This window comes from Schistocerca americana, chromosome 1, assembly GCF_021461395.2.
Source record: "Schistocerca americana isolate TAMUIC-IGC-003095 chromosome 1, iqSchAmer2.1, whole genome shotgun sequence".
Lineage (NCBI taxonomy): Eukaryota > Metazoa > Arthropoda > Insecta > Orthoptera > Acrididae > Schistocerca > Schistocerca americana.
This window is the reverse complement of record NC_060119.1, coordinates 904,895,904-904,922,480: the sequence shown is the minus strand read 5'-3', so window position 1 is coordinate 904,922,480 and position 26,577 is coordinate 904,895,904. Positions and strand designations below refer to the sequence as shown.

The following is a 26,577-nucleotide window of genomic DNA, read 5'->3' as shown; positions in this document are numbered from 1 at the left end:
AATGAGCTTAAGAGAGCAATGACAGAAGCGTTCAATGATTTTGAAATTAAGACGTTGTCAAACCGACCTGAGTAAAAACCCTAAGAGATTTTGGTCGTATGTAAAGTCAGTAAGTGGGTCAAAATCATCTATTCATTCTCTCAGCGACCACACCGGCATCGAAACGGAAGATAACTGAGAAAAGGCCGAAATACTGAATTCGGTCTTCCGAAGTTGTTCCACCACGGAAGATTACGACGTCGAAATTGCAGATACTGAGATAACCGATCGCGGAATCGAAAGGCAGCTACAAACGGTTAGTAGTGGAAAGGCGTCAGGACCACATGAGATACCTATAAGATTCTATAAAGATAATGTGAAAGGACTTGCTCCGCTTCTCGCAGTAATTTATCATAGATCGCTTGAGCAACGAAAGGTACCTAACGACTGGAAAAAAGCGCAGGTCATTCCCGTCTTTAAGAATGACCGTAAGACAGATCTACACAATTATAGGCCTATATCGTTGACGTCAGTCTATTGTAGAATTATGGAACATGTTTTATGCTCAAGAATTATGATGTTTTTAGAAAATGAACATCTCCTCTATAAAAATAAACATGGATTCCGCAAACAGAGATCCTGCGAAACAGCTCGCTCTGTAACTCCACGAAGGCAACAGCGCTCAAGATGATACCGTGTTGCTTGACTTCAGGAAGGCAATTGACACCGTCCCGCACTGCCGTTTAGTGGAAAAAAAACGAGTTTATTGCGTATCTGGGCAGATTTGCGACTCGATTCACGACTTCTTGCAGACAGAACTCAACACTTCGCTCTTAACGAAACAAAATCGACAAACGTAAAGGTAACATCCGGAGTACCACAGGTAAATGTGATAGGACCGTTGCTGTTTGCATATATATAAATGATCTATTAGAAAGCGTCGGATGTTCTTTAAGGCTATTCACAGATGATGCAGTTGTCTATACTAAAGTAGAGAAGATCCAACGAAGAGCGGCGCGTTTCATCACGGGATCGTTTAGCTGGCGAGAGAGCGTTACGGAGATGCTAAACAAACTCCACTGGCAGACGTTACAAGAGAGGCGTTGTGCATCACGGTGAGAGCTATTATTGTAATTTCGGGACAGCACTTTTCGGGAGGAGTCGGAAAACGTATTACTTCCCGTCACATACATCTCGAGTATTGACCACGAGGAGATAATTCGAGAAATTAGAGCCAATACAGAGGCTTACCGACAATCATTCTTCCCCCGCACTATTCGCGAGTGGAACAGAGTTGGAGGGATCAGATAGTAGCACCGAAAGTACCCTCCGCCACACACTATTAGGTGGCTTGCGGAGTATGATGTAGATGTAGATCTCGTTTACTTGAAATTCGTTTTGTACTCTGCACAACTGTAGAAACAGGTAATATGTTTTCTCATCTTGCACACTGGAAACTACTGCAGGGTGGTGAGTCTCTGATGTTCTCATCACATGATAAAGTCTGAAGGTCCTTGCTAGTTGAGGCTAAAAGTGGTTCTTCAGTCAAACTGGATTGGTGAATATCTGTCGATGCAAATGGAAGAAAATTTCCATCACTGAAAACATTCCTATTGAGAGGTCAAATTCCAGTTCGTCAGAATCCATTCATAGCAGTGATCATTGTTGCAGCTTGCATATAGGCTGCACTAAACAGACAAGCCATCTGAAATAAAGTCACAACTCTTCCAGGATTAGATCTCAGCCATTTTCGTACTTCGCCCACCTAATATGCTCAATGGTTTCATAAATGATACGTCCAATGGCTGCAGTCTACGAGAACAATGAGTTGGAAAAAACAACCGAATCACTCCATTTTCCCGGGCTAGGTCAATCAGGGTCAATCCTTTTGTGTGCGTCGAGTGCCCGACCAGAAGAAGCAACACCGATCTTTCTTTTGTCGCTTCTGTGAACGAAATAGACTTTTTGATCCACACTACAAAAAGTTCGTAAGTCACCCACCCTGTTTCGTAGACTTCAACAGAAGTGCCAGGAGAAATTCCACTTCGGAATCCGTTTTCTTGGCAAGACAAGCGTGTACAGGACACATGTTCCACCAGCAGAGGCATAAATTTCAGCTGACGCCATTTCTCACCTCTCAGCTGATGTTATCGTTCCGAAGTGCCGACGTCCGCCCTCTGCTATTAGTTTTGAATGGCGTTTGGGATTCACAGTTGGTGCCGTTTCGTCACTGTAGAAATGTCCTTTCACCGGTGAGTTTGGGAGTGTCTACTACCTGGCAATGAACGTCATAAAACTGTTATACTGCCACCTTGTTGAACCCCACTGCACGAGCTACTGATGTAGCTTCAGGTCTTTTTAATCTTAAATTAGGATGTGTTGACATATATCCTCTTGCCCAATCTATACCTACTTTTCCACCGTGAAATGCTTGAGGGAGGTTATTACGCTCGGTTTACTGGAATGCAGGTTCACGCAACTCAAGAGTAAGTCCAAATAGCTGAGTTTCCGTTTTCGGGAGATACTGTTCTTCTTCCTGCTCCTCATTAAAAATACTTACAAAACGTCCAATTTTAATGAACTTTGTACTTCAGATTCTCCTTTCTTTCCTGAACATGCTCGATACAGTTCCCCACAGTCGTTTAATTAACAATGTAAGAGCATATGGACTATCAGACCAATTGTGTGATTGGATTGAAGAGTTCCTAGATAACAGAACGCAGCATGTTATTCTCAATGGAGAGAAGTCTTCCGAAGTAAGAGTGATTTCAGGTGTGCCGCAGGGGAGTGTAATAGGACCGTTGCTATTCACAATATACATAAATGACCTTGTGGATGACATCGGAAGTTCACTGAGGCTTTTTGCAGATGATGCTGTGGTGTATCGAGAGGTTGTAGCAATGGAAAATTGTACTGAAATGCAGGAGAATCTGTAGCGAATTGACGCATGGTGCAGGGAATGGCAATTGAATCTCAATGTAGACAAGTGTAATGTGCTGCGAATACATAGAAAGATAGATCCCTCATCATTTAGCTACAAAATAGCAGGTCAGCAACTGGAAGCAGTTAATTCTATAAATTATCTGAGAGTACGCGTTAGGAGTGATTTAAAATGGAATGATCATATAAATTTGATCGTCGGTAAAGCAGATGCCAGACTGAGATTCATTGGAAGAATCCTAAGGAAATGCAATCCGAAAACAAAGGAAGTAGGTTACAGTACGCTTGTTCGCCCACTGCTTGAATACTGCTCACCAGTGTGGGATCCGTACCAAATAGGGTTGATAGAAGAGATAGAGAAGATCCAACGGAGAGCAGCGCGCTTCGTTACAGGATCATTTAGTAATCGCGAATGCGTTACGGAGATGATAGGTAAACTCCAGTGGAAGACTCTGCAGGAGAGACGCTCAGTAGCTCGGTACGGGCTTTAGTTAAAGTTTCGAGAACATACCTTCACCGAAGAGTCAAGCAATATATTGCTCCCTCCTACGTATATCTCGCGAAGAGACCCTGAGGATAAAATCAGAGAGATTAGAGCCCACACAGAAGCATACCGACAATCCTTCTTTCCACGAACAATACGAGACTGGAATAGAAGGGAGAACCGATAGAGGTACTCAGGGTACCCTCCGCCACACACCGTCAGGTAGCTTGCGGAGTATGGATGTAGATGTAGATGATGCTCTAAAGTTGTATGGGACACGTGATACTAAGTAGCTGTCCTTTTTCATCCCACAGAGACATTCACAACAGCCTGGACTGCTTCATCCATGGATACACTGCTCCATTGGTGCCTTTCCATCTTTCTTTCATATGATCTTACCATTCTGAAATATAGAACCGGAAAAGGAATCCATAAGAATAAATAAAATATAATCAAATACGAAGTGCGGCAGAGCGAGATACTACCCAATTATGCCTCACCCATTTTGCCCCAAAAGCACATTCTTAGTTATGAGGTCTTGACAACACACATAATTCAAATATTTTAAGCAATGGAATAAGAAGCTCATAGAGCACACTTCGAAATAATAATACAAAATTTTATCTAAATGCATATCATTTCCACTTACTCGAGATGAAGGAATGCTGATCAGTTGCAAAACAATGACAGAATACTAGGCAGTGGCCAGAATAATACAGACACGCGCAAGGAATGGCGGCAAACCGTCGTGTGGTAGTGGATAGCCCCGTGACATCATTATCCTGAAAGATTCCGACACATTGCACCACTTACCGCGGAGATAAGATCTATACCAAGTTCTGCCCTGCTACCCTGCTTTGCCCAACCTTCCCCTACATATCGTTAATATGGCTGATTCGCTACTCAACATACACCAGCAATTACTCATGCAGACAGAAGACACAAATTAAAAGAATTGAATGTAAACTAATCTGAAGCATTCGTTAACGACTTCAAAAATATTATGTTTTCTTAAGTCCTATGACTCTCACCTTCACCCCCCCCCTCACCACCCTTGTCTAAATATCCCCTACCATGCCACGACATCTTTACAGTGTCCTCCACCATAGTATCTGCTCCCTGACCACCCACAAACTCCTCTTCCTCCACACCCTCAATCGATACCACACGGATGCCTTCATCCTAAATGAAACCTTCCTCCAACCCCATCTCTCTGTCTCCACAGTCCCTTACACCCTCCACCACACTGATAACCCATAGCATGTGGTGGGGTTGCTATCAGCCACCTTAAATCTCTCCTCAACAATACTGCTGAGCATCTCACCCTCAACCTCTGCATCCCCACCCTTACTGTAATCTGTGCCACCTTCTACATCCACCCTCATACCCCCATCCCATACGATTTCCTGGGCCACATTGACCACACTTTCTCCACCTATGTGATTGCCACAGCCGTGCTCCTGCCAATCTCATTTGGTGGCATTGGTTTATCACCACCCTTCAGAGAGACCTGATCGCCCTCCCTCAACACACCCGACCTGAATCCAACACCACTCTAGATGTGATCCTAGCCTCTCCCAACCTCCTTGGGCGCATCATCACGTAAGTCCTTGACCTAATTGGAAGCGGCCATGCCCCTGTCCTCCTCACTATCTCTGATAGTCGCCATCCTCGCCCCATTCCTCACCCTGAGATTCCTCCTAAGCTTGTCCACGATTACTCCCACGCCAACTAGCGTGCCTATCGGGACTTCACACACACCCAGGTCGAACGCCACAACGCTACACTCCAATCTACCGCCAACTTTGACTGATGCTGTAGTCACCCATATCCTACCAAAACCATCAGCCCTCACCACCCAGCCCTGCCCCCACAGGACATCCTTCTCCTTCATGAATCCTGTTGCCTGTACTGATCCTTCCTCCACACTCGTGATCGGGACACAATCACCTGTCATTGGCAATTACAATGACACATCTGCAACATGCTTACTACGAAGAAACGCAGTGCCTGGCGACAGACATGCACACAACTCAACGCCACACTCCCAATAATCTCTTCCAAGTATTGGCCTGCTTTCCACCGCCTTACTGGAACCGCTCTTCCCTACCGTATCCTCTCCTACTTGATGACTGTCCCTTTCCTGACAACCTTAGTAAGGCCAACCACTTTGCCTCCCACCTATCCGATGTCTTTTCCATTCCACATGATCCCCAGTTTGATTATTCCCTCTTCCCTGATGTCATCGAACATATGGATACCTCCACTCCTCCCCTTGCTCCTAGCTTTCAGTAGTTGGGCCACAGACCACTATCAGAACATAATACTCCCATCACTACGCAAGACGTCAGCCTCACACTCCTCACTAAACACAACACTGCCCTTATCAGGACTCCATTACCTACCACCATCTCAAACACTGCCCTCCTTCCTTCCTTGCAGTCCTTGTCGCCCTCTACAATGTAATTGTTGCCATGGGCTCCTACCCCGACCTGTGGAAAACTTCCCATATCCTGATGTTGCCGAAAACCTAATATGCCTCCATCTGATGCCTCTTCCTATCGTCCTATATGTCTCAAGCTCTTGGAATCCATCCTTGCCTGGCACATCCATCACCACCTCCACTGACACCACTTCCTCCCCAATACCCAGTGTGGCTTTCGACCTCCTTCTCTGCTGATGACCAACTATTATGATTCACCCATCTCCTCACCCTCCAGCTTAACTCTCGTTGCTCCACCATGTCTGTCTCCCTAGACATCAAAAAGGTCTACAACCGTATATGGTATCCCAGTCTCCTGTTTAAACTCCAGATCTACGCCCTTCCTAAAACTATGTCCATCTGATTGCCTCCTTCCTCTCTCGTCGCCCCTCCTGCGTTACCATGCATAACAGTGACTCCTGCACCTTCTACCCCTCTGCAGGTGCGCCCTAGGGCTCTGTCCTCTCCCCTCTCCTCTATCTCCTGTACACAGCAGATATGCCCCAAACCCCCCTCCAGTTCATGTCCTGCAGTATGCCCACGACACCACCTTCTTTGCCCTTGCTCCTACCCTTCCACGGTTCCAGCACCTTAACCTTTTTGTCACATGTTGTAACCAGTGGCTCCTAAAAATCAATCCTTCCAAGACCCAGGCAATCATCATAGGTCTCACCACTGGCTCCTTCTGGGCCCTTGATTTTTCCCTTACCATCTGCGCCCATTCTGTCCACCTCTCCCCCACCCTCACCTACCTTGGACTCACCATTGACTGTCAACTCAACTGCATCTCTTATCTCCGCTCTATCCAATCCAAAGCCCACAACCGCCTTCATCTACTTAAACTTCTCTCTGGCCGGACATGGGGGTTGAGCCCCTCTTCCATCCTCCACACCTACAAATCCTTGATCCATCCCATCCTCTGTTATACCAGTTCCGCCTGGATATATGCCCCCACCCCCCAGATTCAATAAGTCCCTCCAGATCCTCAAGCACCATGCACTCTGCTCGCCTTCCATATATGCCTGCTGTCCCCCACGCATATCCTCTATGACATGATTTCATTCCCCCACCTGCTCCTTTTCCTCGAACATATCAGAATCCGCTACACCTCCTGTAAACTTGATGCTCTCCTCTCCAACCCCTGCCTGCTGTTGTGCCTTCACCATTGTGTCCCCCCTACCCTCCACCTCTACGGCCTTCATCTCCTTTCCAAAGGTGGCTTCCGTCAACTCCCCCTCCTGGATGATGCCCTCTCCCCCTCCATTTATCCCTCCTATCAACTCTGATCCTCACCTACCCTTCCCTACCTCTGTCCCTCTCCTGGGCCGGGCTTCCTCTCCCCCCTCCCCCCTCCCCACTGGTTTTTGCCCACCTACCCTCTCTTTGGCTCCGTTCTCTCCCCCAAGTCCTTTTGCTTTCCCCTCCTCTACCTTCCCCACTCCTTCTCGTATCCAACCTGCCCCCCGCCCTTTTTATGTGTCCTCTTCCTGCATCAGCTCCAACCCCTTCTTGCTTTTCCTCTCCTCCCCCCCTTTTTCCCTTCATCTCTCATCTGTCCGGGTCTTTCCCCTTCCCCACATCTGCCTTAGCCTGTGGTGTGTTATCTTCATGTCTACTCTATAGTGCAGTATTTGAGTGAGTATTCAGTGCTGTGCGTCCCCTTTTTAAATGTGTTTTTTGCCTCTTGTGTACAGAATCCAGACTACCACAGCATTTTTTAAATTGTGCATCACGAACTCTGTGTTTTTATAGTTTAACTTCTACAACATTCTGCCATTTCACTGTTTTTTTTTAAAAGTCACTGTTTCATCACCTGTTATTTATTGTTTGTTATTTTCTCATTATGTTTTTTTAACTCTTCTGTAGACTGTAGTGTGGCATATTAAGCTGCTGCCAGCCCCCGCACCCCCTTTGGGGGGGGGGGGGGGATCTAAATTCATTAAAGGACGAATCCTATGACTATCTACAATTTATCATATGTGGTTGTAAAATAATAAAGAAGTTTATCGTCTAAAAAGAGATCTCATCTTTCCTAGATACATTTCAGAGTCACAGAGGCACCATATTTGGTCAAATTCATGGTTGTGTCCCATAAAAATGCGTGGGAAAGTCAGTAAAAATGCAGAGGAAAGTGTGCCATCTACACAATATCGAAGGAAAATATTGTTACAGGAAAGTTTTCCATATTAAAAGAACTGTGTATAGACTTAGAATGCCTTTCTCTGACCAAATTATGTTTCATTGTTGATGCAAATTATGGAAGTTATGATATGGAGGGTGCAATGTGAAAATAATTACTGATAATATTTTATCGAAAATAAAATCAGACGAGTGGTATTCAATTATGATAGATGAGTTACTAACATTACTTAAAACGAAACTCTATTAATATATGCAAAAATAGTGCATTAGTGGAAAATGTACATGCACCCTTTAATGCTGTGTCTGCTAATAGGATGTAGTGTGAGAGATATGCACTGAAATGACATGGGAACTGGTATAGGAATGTGTATTCAAATACAGAGATATATAAACAGACAGAGTATGGTGCTGCAGTCAGCAATGGCTATATACGACAACAAGTGTCTGGCACAGTTATTAGATCAGTTACTGCTGCTACAATGGCAGGTTATCAAGATTTAAGTTTCCCCGTGATGTTATAGTCGGCGCATGAGCAATGGGACACAGCATCTCTGAGGTAGTGATGAAGTGGGGATTTTCCCATATGACCAATTCAGGAGTGTACCTTGAATAACAGAAATCTTGTAAAACATCAAATCTCTGACATCACTGTGACTGGGAAAAGACCCTGCAAGAATGGGACCAATGATGACTAAAAAGAATCATTCAATGTGATAGAAGTACAATCTCTCTGTAAATTGCTGCATATTTTAATGCTGGGCCCTCAACAAGTGTCAGCATGTGAACCATTCAATGAAACATCATTGATATGGGCTTTCCAAGCCTAAGGCCCACTCATGTATGCCTGATGCATGACACAAAGCTTTATGCCTCATCAGGACCCGTCAACACTGACATTGGACTGTTGATGACTGGAAACTTGTTGCCTGGTCAGACGAGTTTCATTTCAAATTGTGTTGTGTGGATGGACGTGTACAGGTATGGAGGCAGCATCATGAATCCATGAACACTCTTTGTCAGTAGGGGACTGTTCAAGCTGGTGGAGGCTCTGTAATGGTGTGGGGCATGTGCAGTTGGAGTGATATGGGACCCCTGATACATCATTGGGAGGGTCAGTAAGTTCGCAACATGTAAACTGGAATTCTTTTGCATCTGTGCTAGCAATAGGTAAAAGTCCAGTAGCTCTTAGTACACTAGAAAATTTAAACTGTTTACAGTTTTTATCAGTATTGTCTTTTATGAAATATTTCATGTTTCTTGTTAACAAATTGTGTTTGTCTTTTGGAAAGTCAAATTAAGATCTCAAGTGCATTTGCATGTAAATTTGTGTGAACTCATACATACAAGGACTTTAAACTGAAACCTGGTCCAAATTACATTTTTTTTCTCAATAAAGTACCTCCAGAATTTCAAGACTGTAAGTTCACATTTTGTGGAAGTGTAATGCAGGATTCATTGCAACATAGAAACCTTATTAAGCTCATGATCTGCTAATTCTTAGATAACTTCCTTATAAATTTAAATGGGATGCTAGGGGATTTAGATAAGTTAGGAGTATTTAATTTATTTGTCCTAAAACTACAGAAACATTCTGCCACATCTACAGATTTACCTGATCTTTTACTGGAATGGGCATAATTTGAGTAGGTGTTGACAGTAGATGCAATGGAATGGATTTCACAGAGATGGTACGGTTCATTTATGTTAATGAGATGAGTGATTGGTTTCCTATTATGGATTTAGTCTTATAGATTTAGTTACGGAATATACCACTACTACACTCCTGCACACAGTTTACTCTGAGTGCTTATTTAGTTGCATGAACAATATGAGTAACACAATTCAGAAATGACCTTAACTATGGAAAGTGTTAATAAACTTGTCGGCTGAGTAATTTTCAAGTGCCATCTCACAATGACTTTTATTTTGAAACTCAGGCATTCAGTATGTGGAGTACACATAAAAAGCGATATATTCTAATGTGATATGATATAGTATCATGCAAACTATGGAAATCAATACTGACAGTTTACTATGGTGTAGATTTTATATGGAATGTGTGGATCTATTTTAAATTTAATATTACTAAATTTAATTTTAAAGGTAATTTTAAAAAATATTAAAATTTTTGTTTAGCATATTCGTGTTAGCTTCAATTCAGTGTACACATATTTCACTTTTAAAATTCTCATTAATAGTATAATTTATAAGATTTTCTACTCACATAATTTAGCACAAACTTCTCATATTTTGCACAAATGTGAATTTTGATTTGTGTATTTTTGCAACATCATTTTATTTTCTAGTCTAAACCCAGATCAGCTGAGTGGCAGTATGCAAAATGGTGAGAAATCTGCTGCTTGTCATTTTTTTCTAATGTTGTGTTACGGTATGCTCTTATTAATGACTCTCGGTAACTATTCCTTGTATTTGACTCCACTTCAGCAATTTGCACATCGTTGAAAATGATATTATGAAATGCTTAGGACAGCACAAACATCCAGTCACCTAGCAAATAAAATCTCTTAGTCAATTGGAAATCAAGCACAAGCTCCCACAATCCAGAAGCAACGGCAATAACCACTAGACCACGACCTGTTGACTGGAATTACACAGTCTGACAATCAGGAACTGAACGCCACTCACCTCATTCTCCAAGCAAATACCGACAGTACCCGAGGTAATGTTCAGTACAACACTTTCCTCAGAAATAGTCTGGCAGTGTCCTAAAAGTGAAGGTCAAGAATGGGTAACCCCTCCCCTTCATGCAGTTTTCATGGTTAATGTATGATATGTGTACACAATATTGACCAAAAGGCTCATTGGAGATGTTCCCCTTGTCCAATACAGGTTTCTAAATTGATTTCAGACTTCTAGATTTTATAGCAAGAAGTGCATTACATGCAACCAAAACTTGGCGGTGCTACAGATCATTCTGTTACCACAAACTTTATTTCACATCCATATTCACATCCGCTGGCTTTGCCGACTGACAACCAAATTATCATATTCCAACCCAACATATATCTGTGTCTACACTACATATTCATCGTCACCACAACCAAAATTTCAGGCAGACGGAGGGGGGTGAGGGGGGGGGGGGTTGCTGCAGTGTCACCCTCACTCAGCTGAAGGCTGCTCAGCCAAAGAATTTTGACCCTGACTTACTTGGACTGCTCTGTGCTGACAGACTTTGGCCTCACAAGTAGCACATTTTACAGCTACATTCTTTGATTTTTTACTTCAATATTTTTATTTAATATATATTTACGCTCCTGGTCTTAAGAACTAACAGAAGCCATTAAATGGTACATGCTTCCATTTAATGAGAGATTATTTATGTTGTATGCTGGCAATGTTAAATTAGCAAACTTTGTCACCCATTATCTTAGAAAGATTTAAAGACTCAAATGTCCAGTTTTTCATGTTTAATTAATGTACTTTTACTAATATACTGAAGTAGAATTATTGCAAAAATTGTAGTATGAGACCTGTCAAGATATTTTTTTTCATACACTTATTTTTATAGCAGAATATTGTAAATAAATGAACATAAGAACTAAACAACATAGGATATTATTATTATTCTAGTTCCATATGTGTTAAATCTTGCTCTTGATATGCTGTGAAAATTTCATGTTTTTATCTTCAGTGCTTTTTTGAGATAATGGTCATTTATAGTGAAAAGTAGTTCCGAGGTATTGACGTCAAAAGTTTTTTAATTCTAAACTTTTATACTGACATACTGCTCTGACTCTTTCATGCACTAGATTGTTCTGGCCCATATTCTGTGTTCTCTTCAGAGCTGTAATCGCTCAATGCTTGTCTTCTTTTTACTTTCTTGCCTCATTTGTATTTGCTGAGCAGCAAACTCTGCTTGGCATACATGAAGCACGTCCAGTCCTCATCACACCAACTTCTCCAGAACGTTCATTCTTTTATACTTCCCCCTGTCAAATGCTATTACACCATCAGACACTGCTAACTTTAGAATGATGAGACCAACAATAACAGTTTTAGGTACATGTCACCACACAGCATTACTGAAGGAGATGTTCATGTTTTGGGTCTTCTCATGCAAACATTTGTGTAGTACCTCTGGATCTGTAAAATCTTTGAATATAGGTTTGATTGGCTCCATTAATGTCAAAGGAAGATAATTATTATGTGTAATGGATCTAGGTTACCAGAGAATATAGCTTGCTTATAATTACTCCAAGCAGTATTGGTGTGGCCACTTCAAAAAGCATTATTCTGTTTGTTTACACTTCCTTCATTGTTTGCACAGCGTTTCCTACAACTTCAGACACAAATTCAGATCTTGTCTGTTAACCGCAAATTTGCATTTCTTTTGTGCTTAGTCATTTAATATACATAAAAAAAGAACAATATACACAAGTACACTATTGAAATTGCTGACTAGCACATTATTTTCTAACAAACTAGTCCCCCAAACAAAGGATTGATTCTTTTATTCATATTGCCACTTCTGAGGCATAGCATTGGCATCAAAAAAGGCAGTTTACAGCCTTCTAGCTTGTGTGGTTCACAAGATAGAATTGTTTAACTATATCAGTGTACGTGGGGTGGTGGAAATTGTTAATTGCTTGTCAAATTTAAACATATTATTTGAAGGTCTTAAAATAGCCTGTTTTTGATGTATGATATACCATATTGTTCAGAAGCATCTAAAATACATTATGGAATGGAAAACAGGTAACATCAAATTTCATCGAATTTGACATACAGTCTCCTCTAACTCTGATCATTGCTTTTCTGTCTCAGAAGATAAAGAAGCTGCACATATTAACTAATGAACAGAAGATTTTCCCTTTGTTCTTTATTATTTGTCAAAAATTATTTTGAACTGTTTACAATACAGTTGGAATGTCCTTGCTTCACAGGACACCCAGTACATGTGAATGTAAAAAAAGAAACTTATTCTGTCCTTTTATAAAGGCAGCAGGCAAGTAAGGGACATAATTGCATTACAGGAGCCTGAACCGCCCAAACCATGGCCAGGGGTCTGGGATGCTACGCATTATGGTAGTCCGTGCATCCAGTATGTGTTCGTGCATAGCTCTAGTGACTCACCTGTGGTTGGTGAAGAGGACTGTCTGCACCTCAACATCTTCACACCAAAGGTGAGATAATTCAAGGCATCAAATTACTGTCAACACACCAAGGTGGTGTATATTCACATTGCTATTGGACTCTGTTGGTGGCTTTCAGTAACATCTGTAAAAAAATCTTCCCCATTACATGTAAATATATGACAAAACTACACTGTACAGCAATGTATCATGAACCATCACTCATTCTCTCCTACCCCAGGGAGTTGACAAATATACTTAGTGGATGTAAGTATGACAGTGTTAGGCCTACCTTTTAATTGATGGGACGTTAGAGACTACACTTACTAAAATGAGGTAGAGCACTTGCCCGCGGAAGGCAAAGGTCCCGAGTTCGAGTCTCGGTCCAGCACACAGTTTTAATCTGCCAGGAAGTTTCATATCAGCACACACTCCACTGCAGAGTGAAAATCTCATTCTGGACACATCCCCTAGGCTGTGGCTAAGCCATGTCTCCGCAATATCCTTTCTTTCAGGAGTGGTAGTCCTGCATAGTTTGCAGGAGAGCTTCTGTAAAGTTTGAAAGGTAGTTGGTGAGGTACTGGCAGAAGTAAAGCTGTGAGGACAGGGTGTGAGTCATGCTTGGGTAGCTTAGTGGTAGAGCACTTGCCCGCGAAAGGCAAAGGTCCCGAGTTTGAGTCTCAGTCTGGCACTCAGTTTTAATCTGCCAGGAAGTTCACTACACTTACTACTTTTTTGTCTAATACTGTGCTTCTTTATTTCATGCTAAATTCAGTGTTTTTTTACTAAACACAAATACTATTATGGAGTAAATAACAACCCATTAACTGGTTTAATGACTCTATTATTAATTTGTACTATTTTCTTTTCTTTAAGAAATTGCAGTGTGGCATTGTTGACCGTGAGATTTCACTGCAGTTGTTCATCCATGTAGTGTAAGTCTTTCTATTTGACACTATTTCAGTGACATCCAGAGGAAGACTAATCTCATTGGCTGCCATTGGTTAGTGGGTGGTGGAAAACAATTAAAGTCTTGTTATATGCCAAGTTATGAGGCAGCAAATATTAACTACACTCAGTAGTGAGCCACTGCATGAATCTGTTGTAGATCTGAGCCATGACCCCTCCAAAAGACTTTCACTCAGGCAGGATCAAAACATTAAATTTTTCAAGAAAAACCCATAGGCCTACTGCCTGGGGAATTTTGAAAATTAAAAAATTATCATACAATGTACAGTTCAAGTAAATTTAGAAAATTTTCACCCGTCTTCCTAAACAGTTATGTCGTTATAGATGACACGCTACCTAATCAAAAGGTATTAATGTGCTTCAAAGCATATAAATTATGAGTTAAAGTAGAAAAGTACCATAGTAGTAACAACAAAAATATTTAAACTGACTTTTCCATCAGCATTGTTAGCGATCAAAAATTTGAAATTAATTCATAAACATAATGAATGGAAGAAATGCATAGAAGTGTTTCTGTGAAATATCTGTGGAAACAACCTTGTGATTGTCAAAAGCAATTTGAACCCATTCCCATAATTATGTCTCCAAACATGACTGTTTTGAATCATTAAAATGGTAGTATGATCACCAATTAATTCATTAATGGTGTTATTATTTCTACTCACAATACAGAGTATAAATCCCAAAAAGAAGTCAGTAATTGTTTTTAGCACACAAAATATTTGTCTCAATTCCAGTTATTTTACTTTACAATTTTCCATTCATGTTTCAGCATCATATGTTGACAAATACAGTCCTTATAAGTAAGGAAGTATTTAAGGAACTGTAGGCATACTGGAAGGTCTTAGAAAGAAAAATGAATAATACAGCTTTCCTACCCTCTTAGAGATACAGTGTGAAGTATGAGTAACAAAAATCAGTGTAGTTCTAAGGTAATATCATAGCGTATAGAAGGCAGAAAGTGTGATTACTATCTGAGTACACCCATTTTGCCACTTCACAGGACTAGCTCCAATTTAAACGCAACTCTCCAATGCAGTTTGATTACATTTTCAGATATGTGCCTCTGTTTTACATGTTATAAAGTCACGATTCTCATATACACTATAGGAATGTACTTAAATTAGACTATTTAAGCATAGACTTAATACTGATAATTGATTTTTTGAATTGTTCGGGCATAGAAACAGGATAACGTGGCAGTGCATAAACCACATGACTTCATGCACAATATTTAATTTTTGGATTGTCAGTGTATTAAAGTAGCAAGAAAAGGAGTAAAAAGGAACTATTGAATTCTCTATGGCAACACTAATATTTGTTCTTACCATGTCACTTCATATTTGTACAGCTGACCAGCTAGTTAATGATTGTGAAATCTACTACAAAATACAATACATTAACAACTTACTTTTAATAATACTGCAGATAAACTAGAGTTATTATAATATGTCATTTCTTGTGAAATGTTTTCAGTTCTGTTATATATATTGCAGAATATTGTTGATCTTTAATTCTCTCCCAATGTTGTGTTTATAACTATTGGAATGACAATTTGATAATAAACTCATCTAACAAAATGAGATCCATGTGGAGAGTTAGAAAGAAAGAAACTTGTAGTTCAGTGCCAAAGAAGAAGAATGTATCATTAACACAAGAAGGCTCAAAAGTCCCAGACCCAAATTCAGTTGTGGAAAAATTCAATGAATACTTCACTTCACTAGCTGAAGACCTCATTCAAGTACACAGTCCCAAGTTTCTCCAGCAAGTCAGTGATCTCGACTGCTTCTATGTATGTTTATGAAACAAACCCCCAATGAAATTATTAGTAAAATTAAATTATTAAGCAATAAAATGTCAAGTGGTCTTGATGAAGTACGTGATTTCATATTAAAAGCATGTACTCACCACATAGCAAACCACTTGGCAAAAATTTTCAACCTCTCTAAAAACTGGTGTATTTCCAGATATTTTTAAAATAGCACAAGTTTCGTCACTGCTAAAAAAAGGTTCTTCTGAAAAATATCAAACTACCGACCTCTGTCACAGTGAAGTTCCTTTTAAAAAATTCTAGAAAAACTCTTATATGACAGGCTTTTAAGATTCATAAATTTAATTTGCACCTCTTACAGTACAACCACATGGTTTTGGAACGTCTAAATCTACGCAGACAGCAATTTTCGAATTCTTAGACTGCATTTCAAAATCCCTTGATCAACGTAAATTAGCCGCAGGTATTTTTCTAGATCTACCAAAAGCCTTCGATGTCCTGGGCCATAAGATTCTGCCCGAAAAATTGGAACGACAAGGAGTAAGAGGAGTAGCACATAGCTGATTGTGTTCATACCTAAAAAACCGCAGTCAGAAAGCATCACTGCAGTATGAATTCAACAAAATGAATAAAACAAGAAACAACTCATTGCTTTATGAGTCCCACAAAAACTATCCTGTTTGCCGAAGACACCAGCATATTTCTCACTGGATCCAGTCCAGAAACTTTGCAGTCCACAGCAGAAAGTTCTATGAAAAGACTTTCTGAGTGGTTCACAAAAAACAAACTCATTATAAATACTGAAAAACTGTGTGTGTCGATTTTCATTTAATTCCTCCAACTAATCAAATGTCAATCCAAGCTCAATTAAAAAATTATCCCCTAGAAAATGTAAGTGTCACAAAATTTTTGGGTCTATGGGTTCAGCAAGACTTAAAGTGGATCACACTTATAAATAACTTATCTAGAAAACTACCATCTGTGTGCTATGGCCTAAGAATTTTAAAGGCTACAACAAGCAAAACAACAGTACTGCAGGCATACTATGCACAGTTCCACTCACTAGGCCGATATGGGATCGTTTTCTGGATACACTCAGCTCACAGTGTAAAGGTTTTCAGAATGAAAAAAGAGCTCTAAGACTAATTTGTGGCCTTAAAAAGATGGAGTCCTGTAAATCCCATTTTACTGAGCTGTGTGTTCTAAATGTTCCAAGTTTATTCATTTATGAAACTATCTTGTTCACTAGGGACTACCTCCTGAAAACAGGCAAACTGGTACAGAACAAAAATTAACACAACTACAGTACCAAAGGGAACTCTAATATACATAAAAAATAACACAGAACAACTGCCTATCAGAGGAGCATAGTTAACATTGGTGTAATACTACGCAACAAGATACTAGAAAATAAAAAATGCTACTCATCCAATATTTAAAGCTAAACTAAAGGCATTTCTAATAAAGCACTGTTTCTATTCTGTCAGAGAATTTCTGAATATGTAACAAAATTAATTGTAATAGGTACCTATTTTTAATTTGCCTACTATTTTGCTAATACTATGTAGTATTGTAACTATTCTTTGATCTGTGCAATATCAATTGTACAATTTGTGCTGTACGATACAACTGGATCGATAAAAAATCAAATCAACTTGCTTTCTAGCCTTTCAATCTTGATTCAAATTTTCTTTGCCAATAGTCAACCAAGAATGCATCAGCACCTATATCTCAGAAGACACAACAAGAGTACCCTTAATAAAAATGCTACTTGCCCAAAAGTCCCATAGGTCTACCAGTCCATAGAGCAAATGAATAAAAATTACAATACACTAAAATCCCCCCTCCCATGATACGTGGACATTGCCATTAGTGGGGAGGCCTGCATGCTTCCGTGATACAGATAGCCATACCATAGGTATAACCACAATGTAGTATCTATTGAGAGGTCAGACGAACATGTGGTTTCTGAACAGGGGCATCAGCCATTTCAGTAGTTGCAGGGGCAACAATGTGGATAATTGACTGATCTGGCCTTGTGACATCAACCAAAACGGACTTGCTCTGCTGGTACTGCGAACAGCTGAAACCAAACGGAAACTACAGCCATAACTTTCCTGAGGGCACAAAACTCTACTGTATGGTTAAATGATGGTGGCATCCTCTTGGGTAAAATATTCCAGAGGTAAAATTGTTCCCCATTCAGATCTCTGGGAAGGGACTACTCAGGAGAATGTCATTATCAGGAAAAAAACTGCCATTCTACAGATCAGAGAAAATGACTTATCAGTAAATACAACAGCTGTACCATAATTCCGATTGCCCTGAACACCAATTGAACAGGTACGATAACAAATAATGTCTCTATCATAATAGGACTCCAAACCCAACTGAAGCTTATCACTGCCCCTTACAATAGCAATAGTTAACCAACTATTACCAGTTACAACCTCTGTAGTTGTACAAGAAAAATTAATCTTAGCTCCTACAAAAGTTATAGGTCCATTCAGAAGCTCTTCTTGTGCTACATTGTTAGGAGTAAGACTAAATGTATCCACAGTCTTGTACACAGGCATTCTTGATCTTCTTGCATATCATCTCCTCCCGTATGGCATGGCTGTGTGCTCAGTGCAGCTGCCTCGAGTCGAATGAGCATGCAGCTGCCTGTACTGCGGAAGTTCCCACTGATAAGCACCGCCTAACTGGGCGCGGCAGGAAGTACTGTGCTGATAATCCAACATGGCGGCCGGAAGCTGTATTTTTTCCAGCGGATCACGCTTAGTTGAAACTATAGCGCGATCCGCCGAGCTCTAGCGGCGGCCGAGCGAAACTCGTTCAAGGTCACCCGCCAATATATTTTTGAATATTTATTTATATATTTTTGAATATTTATTTATTTATTTTATATAAACTTCTACACATTGATCTTGCCAAAAGCCAAGAAGCGATTCTTCTTAGTGTTTTAGCTCTCTGGGGCACTCTGGGATGCTCTCTGGGTCACTCTCGGATGCCCTCTGGGGCACTCTGGCATGCTCTCTGGGAGAGTTTTGGATTCATTTTCTTTACTATTGCTTTATTTATCTCTCACCTTTCATTTTTAATTTTTTTATTTTATTGGTCTTTATAAAGTTGCGAAGCATCCTTATCTATCTCGTGAGATTTTTTTTTTTTTTTTTAAAGTCTACTTCTAATTTGATGTTAATTTCTTATCTTTTAGATCTCTAAATTAATTATTTATTAATCACAATATGTCTGTGGGTTGCAGGGGTTCCGACCCCTGGAGAGGTGGGTGGGTGTATGTGCATGGCTGTGTTTACTTAGCTGCTGCAGCTACATACAGCGCCAGTTCCTACGTAGTTCGCTCGGCCGCCGCTAGAGCTCGGAGGATCGCGCTATAGTTTGAATATTTATTTATTAATTTTATATAAACTTCTACACATTGATCTTGCCAAAAGCCGAGAAGCGATTCTTCTTAGTGTTTTAGCTCTCTGGGGCACTCTGGGATGCTCTCTGGGTCACTCTTGGATGCTCTCTGGGGCACTCTTGGCATGCTCTCTGGGGGAGTTTTGGATTCATTTTCTTTACTATTTCTTTATTTATCTCTCACCTTTCATTTTTAATTTTTTTATTTTATTGGTCATTATAAAGTTGCAAAGCATCCTTATCTATCTCGTGAGATTTTTTTTTTGTTTTTTTAAGTCTACCTCTAATTTGACGTTAATTTCTTATCTTTTAGATCTCTAAATTATTATTTATTAATTACAATATGTCTGTGGGTTGCAGGGGTTCCGACCCCTGGGGAGGTGGGTGGGTGTATGTGCATGGCTGTGTTTGCTTAGCTGCTGCAGCTACATACAGCACCAGTTCCTACGTAGTTCACTCAGCCGCCGCTAGAGCTCGGAGGATCGCGCTATAGTTTCAACTAAGCGCGATCCGCTGGGAAAAATACCGGAAGTGGCAGCCACGTTGGATTATCAGCGCGCTACTGAAATGTCAGATCCCTTAATCAGGCACTTAGGTTAGAAAATTTAAACAGGAAATGTATAGGTTAAACTTAGATATAGTGGGAAATAATGAAGTTTGGTGGCAAGAGGAACAGGACTTCCGGTCAGGTTAATACAGGGTTATCAACACAAAATCAAATAGGGCCAATGCAGGAGTGGGTTTAATAACAATAAGAAAATAGGACTGCAGTTTAGCTACAATGAACAGCACAGTGAACACATTATTGTAGCCAACATAGACATGAAGCACACACACACCACAGTAGCACAAGTTTATGTGGCAACTAGCTTTGCAGATGATGAAGAGATTGAAGAAATGTATGATGGTATAAAGGAAATTATTCAGTTAGTTAAGGGAGATCAAAATTAAATGAGGAAGCCGCATGTTAGAATTTTGCATAGAGCATAATTTAATCATAGCTATCAATTGGTTTAAGAATCATGAAAGAAAATTTTATATATGAAGGAGACATGGAAACCCCAGAAGGTTTCAGATTGATTATATAATGGTAAGACAGAGGTTTTGGAACCAGGTTTTAAATTTAAAGACATTTCCTGGGCCATATGTGGACTTTGATCACCATTTATTGGTTGTGAACTATAGATTAAAGCTGAAGAAACTGCTAAAAGGTATGAAGTTAAGGTGATGGACCTGGATAAACTGAGAGAACCAAATCATGTTGAAAATTTCAGAGTTACCATTAGGAAATAATTAACAATAACAGGGGAAAGGAATACAGTAGAAGAAGAATGGGCAGCTTTGAGAGATGAAATAGTGAATGCAGCAGAGGATCAAGTAAGTAAAAAAGGTGAGGACTAGTAAGAAATGAAGTAGATGAAAGGGAATACAAACATCTGAAAAGTGTGATTGACAGGACAGGCAAAATGGCTAAGCAGGAATGGCTAGAGGATGAATGTAAGGATTTAGAAGCGCATATCACTAGGGCCAAAACAGATGGTGCCTACATGAAAATTACAGAGAACTTTGGAGAAAAGAGAACCAATTGTATGTATATCAAGAGCTCAGGTGGAAAACTAGTCCTAAGCAAAGAAGGAAGAGCAGAAAGATGGAAGGGGTATGTAGAGGGTCTATACAAGGGAGATCTACTTGAAGGCAATGTTATGGAAATGGAAGAGGACGTAGATGAAGAAGAGATCGGAAATAAGAAACTGCATGAAGAATTTGGCAGAGCACTGAAACACCTAAGTTGAAACAGGGCCCAGGAATAGACAACATTTCATTATAACTACTGATGATAGCCTTGGGAGAGCCAGCCATGACAAAACTCTTCCATCTGGTGAGCAAGTTGTATGGGACAGGCAAAATGGCCTCAAACCTCAAGAAGAATATAATAACTCAAATTCCAAAGAAAGCAGGTGCTGAAAAGAGTGAGAATTACTGAACTATCAGTTTAATAAGTCACAGTTGCAAAATACCTACGTGAATTCTTTACAGAAGAATGAAAAAATTGGTAGAAGCGAATCTTGGGGAAGATCAGGTTGGGTTCCGGAGAAATGTAGCACTGACCATATGACTTCTCATACCTGATATCATTTGTAGGTTTAGAGACAGCTTTAGACAGTGTTGATTGGTATACTCTCTTTCAAATTCTATAGGCATCAGGGGTAAAATACAAGGAGTGAAAGCCTATTTACAGTTTGTACAGAAACCAGGCGTCAGTTGAGGGGCATGAAAGGGAAGCAGTGGTTGAGAAGGGAGTGAGCCTATCCGCAATGTTATTTAATCTGTGTATTGAGCAAGCAGTAAAGGAAACAAAAGAAAAATTTGTAGTAGGAATTAAAGTCCAGGGAGAAGAAATAAAAGCTTTGAGGTTTGGTGATGATATTTTAATTCTGTCAGAGACAGCAAAGGACTTGGAAGAGCAATTGAATAGAATGGACAATGTCTTGAAAAGGGAATATAAGATGGACATCAACAAAAGCAAAACAAGGATAATGGGATGAAGTCAAATTAAATCAGATGGTGCTGAGGGAATTAGATTATAAAATGAGAAACTGAAAGTAGTATATGAGTTTTGCTATTTGGGCAGCAAAATAACTGATGACAATCAAAGTAGAGAGGATATAAAACATGAACTGGCAGTAGCAAGAAAAGCATTTATGAAGAAGAGAAATTTGTTAACATCAAATATAGATTTAAGTGTCAAGAAGTCTTTCCTGAAAGTATTTGTATGGAGTGCAGCCACGTATTGCAGTGAAATGTGGATGATAAACAGACAAGTTGAGAAAAGAGGTTTTGAAATGTGCTGCTACAGAAGAGTGATGAAGATTACATAACTAATGAGGAGGTACTGAATGAAATTGGGAAGAAGAGAAATTTGTGGCACAGTCTCACTAGAAGAAGGGGTCGGTTGGTAGGTCACATTCTGAGGCATCAAGGGATCGCCAATTTAGTACAGGAGGGAAGCATGAGGGGTAAAAATTCTAGAGGGAATCCAAGAGCTGAATAAAGTAAGCAGATTCAAAAGGATGTAGGTTGAAGTAGTTATTTGGAGATGATCAGGCTTGAACAGGATAGAGTTGCATGAAGAGCTGCATCAAACCAGTCTTTGGATTGAAGACCACAACAACAACATAAAAAATAAAACATAAAAAATTAAAACATTTTCAATGTATTTTCTCACCTTTTAACTACTTGGAAAGTTTACTTGTTGATTCACTCATTTTTATTGATTTAAGTTCCTTCCTGAGTTCCTTCATTTTGAAACAGAATTGACATTTCATGCAATAAAAAAGTTAGTTCAGATACAGGCTCCATGGCTGCCAAGCTGCCAAGCCTGAAGTAGTCATTTTTTTTTTTATGTTTTCCACACACTCATAGAACAAGTCAACCAAGGAAGCATATAGAGAAGAAAGATTAGTACTTAATGGTTCTTCTGCCTGTAGCAAGACATTTAACAGTACTTCTGAAGGGTAACATACATAACTTTGTCGCTGATGAGAACCATAGCCTTTCAAGTTAGTGAAAAGTGAAAATGGGCCTTTTTCTACTGATGAATTCTTTATTGAATCTAAACAGGCACAACATTTAGTGATTTTTGAGGCCTGATGTGCAATATAACTTGCTATGTTGTGTACAGTACATGTTTTGTGTTATCAAGTACCCTGTTGTAGTACTCATTCGGTTTTCACTCAGAATGACTTTCATTGGTATTTATGACAATGTTTTTGTTCTATACTCCCTAGCACAGATATTTTGATGTCAGTGTATTTCTTCTTAGTCTTCTTAGCTAAGATTCTTATCTGATTGGCATAGGATGGAACAGTGGGTTCTGTCCCTGATTCAAAATTCCCTCAATTTTTTAAAATATTCTTGACAGGCACATATATTGAGTGGAGCATATGTAAAAGTAGAAAGTCTACTAATGAAGGATGGTCATCACAGATAAATGATCTAATAATACAAATATGTCACTCTAGTGTACCCTGATTGAACTTGGCTGTCAATACATATTTAAACCATTTCTTCCACAAGTATTCAGCTATTTCTAATGTGTTCTATACTGTTACTCAGATTGATTCCAATTTTCTGTGTGAAGCAAAAGTACTGTCTGAAGTAGCCTGAATATAAGAACTACACTGTAGAATTTAATGATGATCTGAATCTTTTCTCATACCACATGCTGGTGTTTTTGAATTCAAAATATCACAAAGGTAATTTGTATACTGAGTACATTTTCCAGTTGGCTTACTATTTTCAAATCCCACAGTGTCACTCTTGCTAAAAAAGTGTATAGCTTTTGCCATGCAGGTACTAAACAACTGGAAAGCAAGGTGAGCATTCATCCGTTGAAAGGAGGTTGGGTGTTTGTGTGTGTATGTCAGTTTGCCACATGCCTTTACACCAGCAAATTCCTGTGAATTGACAGCTTCATAAACATATTCATAAAATCCATAACTCATGATGTCATCATTAAAGTGGTTACATATGCATTTCAAAATATGTTTTAAATCTGAAAAAACTCAAACTTTTCTTTTCTCATCAATAGGATTTTGAAAATAGCATTTAGTATTCCCCTTGTTTCCTGATATTTGAAAATGTTTCCAGGCTTGTTTTTTAGACTGGCTGCCATCACATGTAATACCTACAGTTTATAATGGGTCACCCTCCTCTAGCATCACTTTTTTTTTTTTTTTTTTTGTAGAAATAACTGATACCATGTATAATATTGATTCTTGTATAGGTGAACATTATATCAGCTGTCTAGCTGAATGAACTTAATGTGATTTTGTATACAGTGTGTTATGTTTTGGGCTAAAATACGTAAAAAAATTGATTTGTTTGTACTCTGTACATACAGTTAAAATTACTCTTCTTTTAAAAATGTTTGAAATTACAGACTAACAAGCATACTTGAAATTCATATTATTAATTGCACAATGTAACACTAATTATCCAATTTAATTCTGGACTCATTTATAAAATAATGATATAAATTAGAAAAGATTCTTTTTGTGTCAAGAAAGTTTGTAAACTCTTTTGCATTGTAAACTGTTTGGAATATGGTTAGTAGTTGTGGGTATGCCTCTAATGGAATCAGATGTGTTTTTGATTGTGTCACCAATAATGTAATCTGTTGCATGATAGAAGTGAAAATTGCATTTATCATGAATCTATGAGTTTCTTGTTAGCTCCTTGTCTTCCCTTGGGGTAATTTTTTTCCACTTGATAAAATTTTCTAGATCTTTTGGGGGCTTGAAATCTGACTTGCAACCAGGCACAAAACAGGAAGGCACTGCCACTTCAGTTCAGGAGACTGCAGACCCAGCTATTAATTTCAATCAAAATATTCGCTTGGCAACCATGTGTTCTGGTTTAATTTTCAGAAATCAAAAAATATGGCATCTACCTGCCTGCCTTGATCCAAAGCTTTCAGCATGTCATGTGAGAAAAGTGTGAGTTAATTTGGCATTGAGAAGGTCATTCTCTTCAAGATACCTCATTATGTATGAGCTGATAATATGTTCTAAGAGTCTACAATAAATCAGCGTCAAAGATGTTGGACAATCGTTTTATGGATAACTTCTGCTATCCTTGTAGATGGGTGTGACTTGTGCTTTTTTCCAAGAACTGGACACAGTTTTTTGTTCAAGAGACCTACAATAGACTTTAGTTAGAAGATGGGGTTAACTCAGCCACAAGTTCAGTATAGAATCTGGCAGCGATGTCATAGGACCATGTAAACTTGTTTAGTTTTAATGATTTCAGCTATTTTTAAACACCACTGACGCTAATACTTATTTCATTCATCTTTGCAGTGGTACAAGGATTAAACTGGGACAATTCTCCTGGGTTTTCCTTTGTGAAGCAACATTTGAAAATGGAGTTAAGCATTTCAGCTTTTGCTTTGATACCCTCAATTTCAGTTCTTGTCTCAGTTGCTAGGGACTGGACACTAACTTTGATGCCAGTAACAGCCTTTACATATGACCAGGATTTTTTTGGGTTCTGTGAAAGATCATTTGATAATATTCTGCTTTGGTAGTCATTGAAGGCATCAAGCATTGCCCTCTTGGAAGCCAAATCCATTTGATTTAGTATCTCTGTATCTATAGCCCTATGCTTTGTTTCAAATCTATTATGAAGTAATCTCTGTTTCTTTAGTACACAGTGACTGTCTCCCATGGAGATTCTCTCCTGTTATGAACTGTACTGTTAGGTACGTATCCCTCCAGTGCATTGCCAACTATTTTTTTCTAACGTGAGCCATAGTTTCTTTACATGCTACTGCACCGTGCTGAAAGTTTCAACTTCCTGACTGAGATGTGCCGCTACTGATTTTTTATCTAATTTATGGAAAATATAAATCTTTCTGCTTGTTTTAGTTGTACCAACACCGAGATTTTGCACACAGCCAACCTAAGTATGGACTTTACCTTTTATTACACTTCATGTTGTCAATTCTTTTTTTTTTCTTCAATCTTCATTAGTTGATATTATCATAAAAAAGTCTGCCTGCTTAGGTGAGTGGTAACATGCTTGCCTACCATTCTGTGGGCCTGGGTTCGATTACCGACCAGGTTAGAGGTTTTCTCTGATCATGGACTGGGTGTTGTGTTGTCCTCCTCATCATCACTGATGTGCAAGTCACCCAATGTGGCGTCATCTAAAATAAGACTTCCAAATGGTGGCTGAGTTTCCCCAGACGTGACCTCTGTGCCAAAAATGCCACATGATAGTTTCATTTTTTATCATAAAAATATCCAAAAGCATTTGGAACAATTAATAAACGTCAGCTTTCAGCATTTTTTTTTTCTTTTAATAGCCTTATATGAAGAACTTTCTTTCCTAAAAACAAAAGTACAGTGTCTTGACACTGAAATAAGGAGACTGGATCAAATACTAGTCACCCCAAAGAGACATAATCTAAAGCAATGTAAAATGGTATGCTCTTTAGTTGAACATTGAACTCTGACGATGGCCTCAAACCAGTGAAGAAGCAAGCCCAAAAGTTTTTTTTAGGTGTGCCATAATCAGCTGAAGCCACTCATTCATATTCATTTCCTGTAGATCTACCAAATTGTGGGGATTTTTACTGCTAAACTTTAACCATGCTCCCAATAGCCACACATATTTCCCAAGAGATTAAGATCAGGTGATTTAGTTGGCCCAGCTTGAAGATTTAGAAGAATGAAGTACCTCTGGCCTGAGTTATACCCTCCATTTAATGTGACACATTAAATCATTGGCA

The 26,577-nt window shown here is 39.4% G+C and overlaps 1 protein-coding gene across 1 annotated transcript in view; it reads left to right on the top strand.

Moving 5' to 3' along the window:
• The window catches only part of LOC124547608 (venom carboxylesterase-6-like), a gene marked incomplete at its 5' end in the record, with an annotated part of 214,939 nt that overhangs the window by 34,114 nt on the left and 154,248 nt on the right, over nt 1-26,577 (top strand). The window contains one exon of the mRNA XM_047125118.1: nt 13,022-13,171. Within this exon, the coding sequence (XP_046981074.1) occupies nt 13,022-13,171 (150 nt within the window). The remainder of the gene's footprint in view (nt 1-13,021; nt 13,172-26,577) is intronic.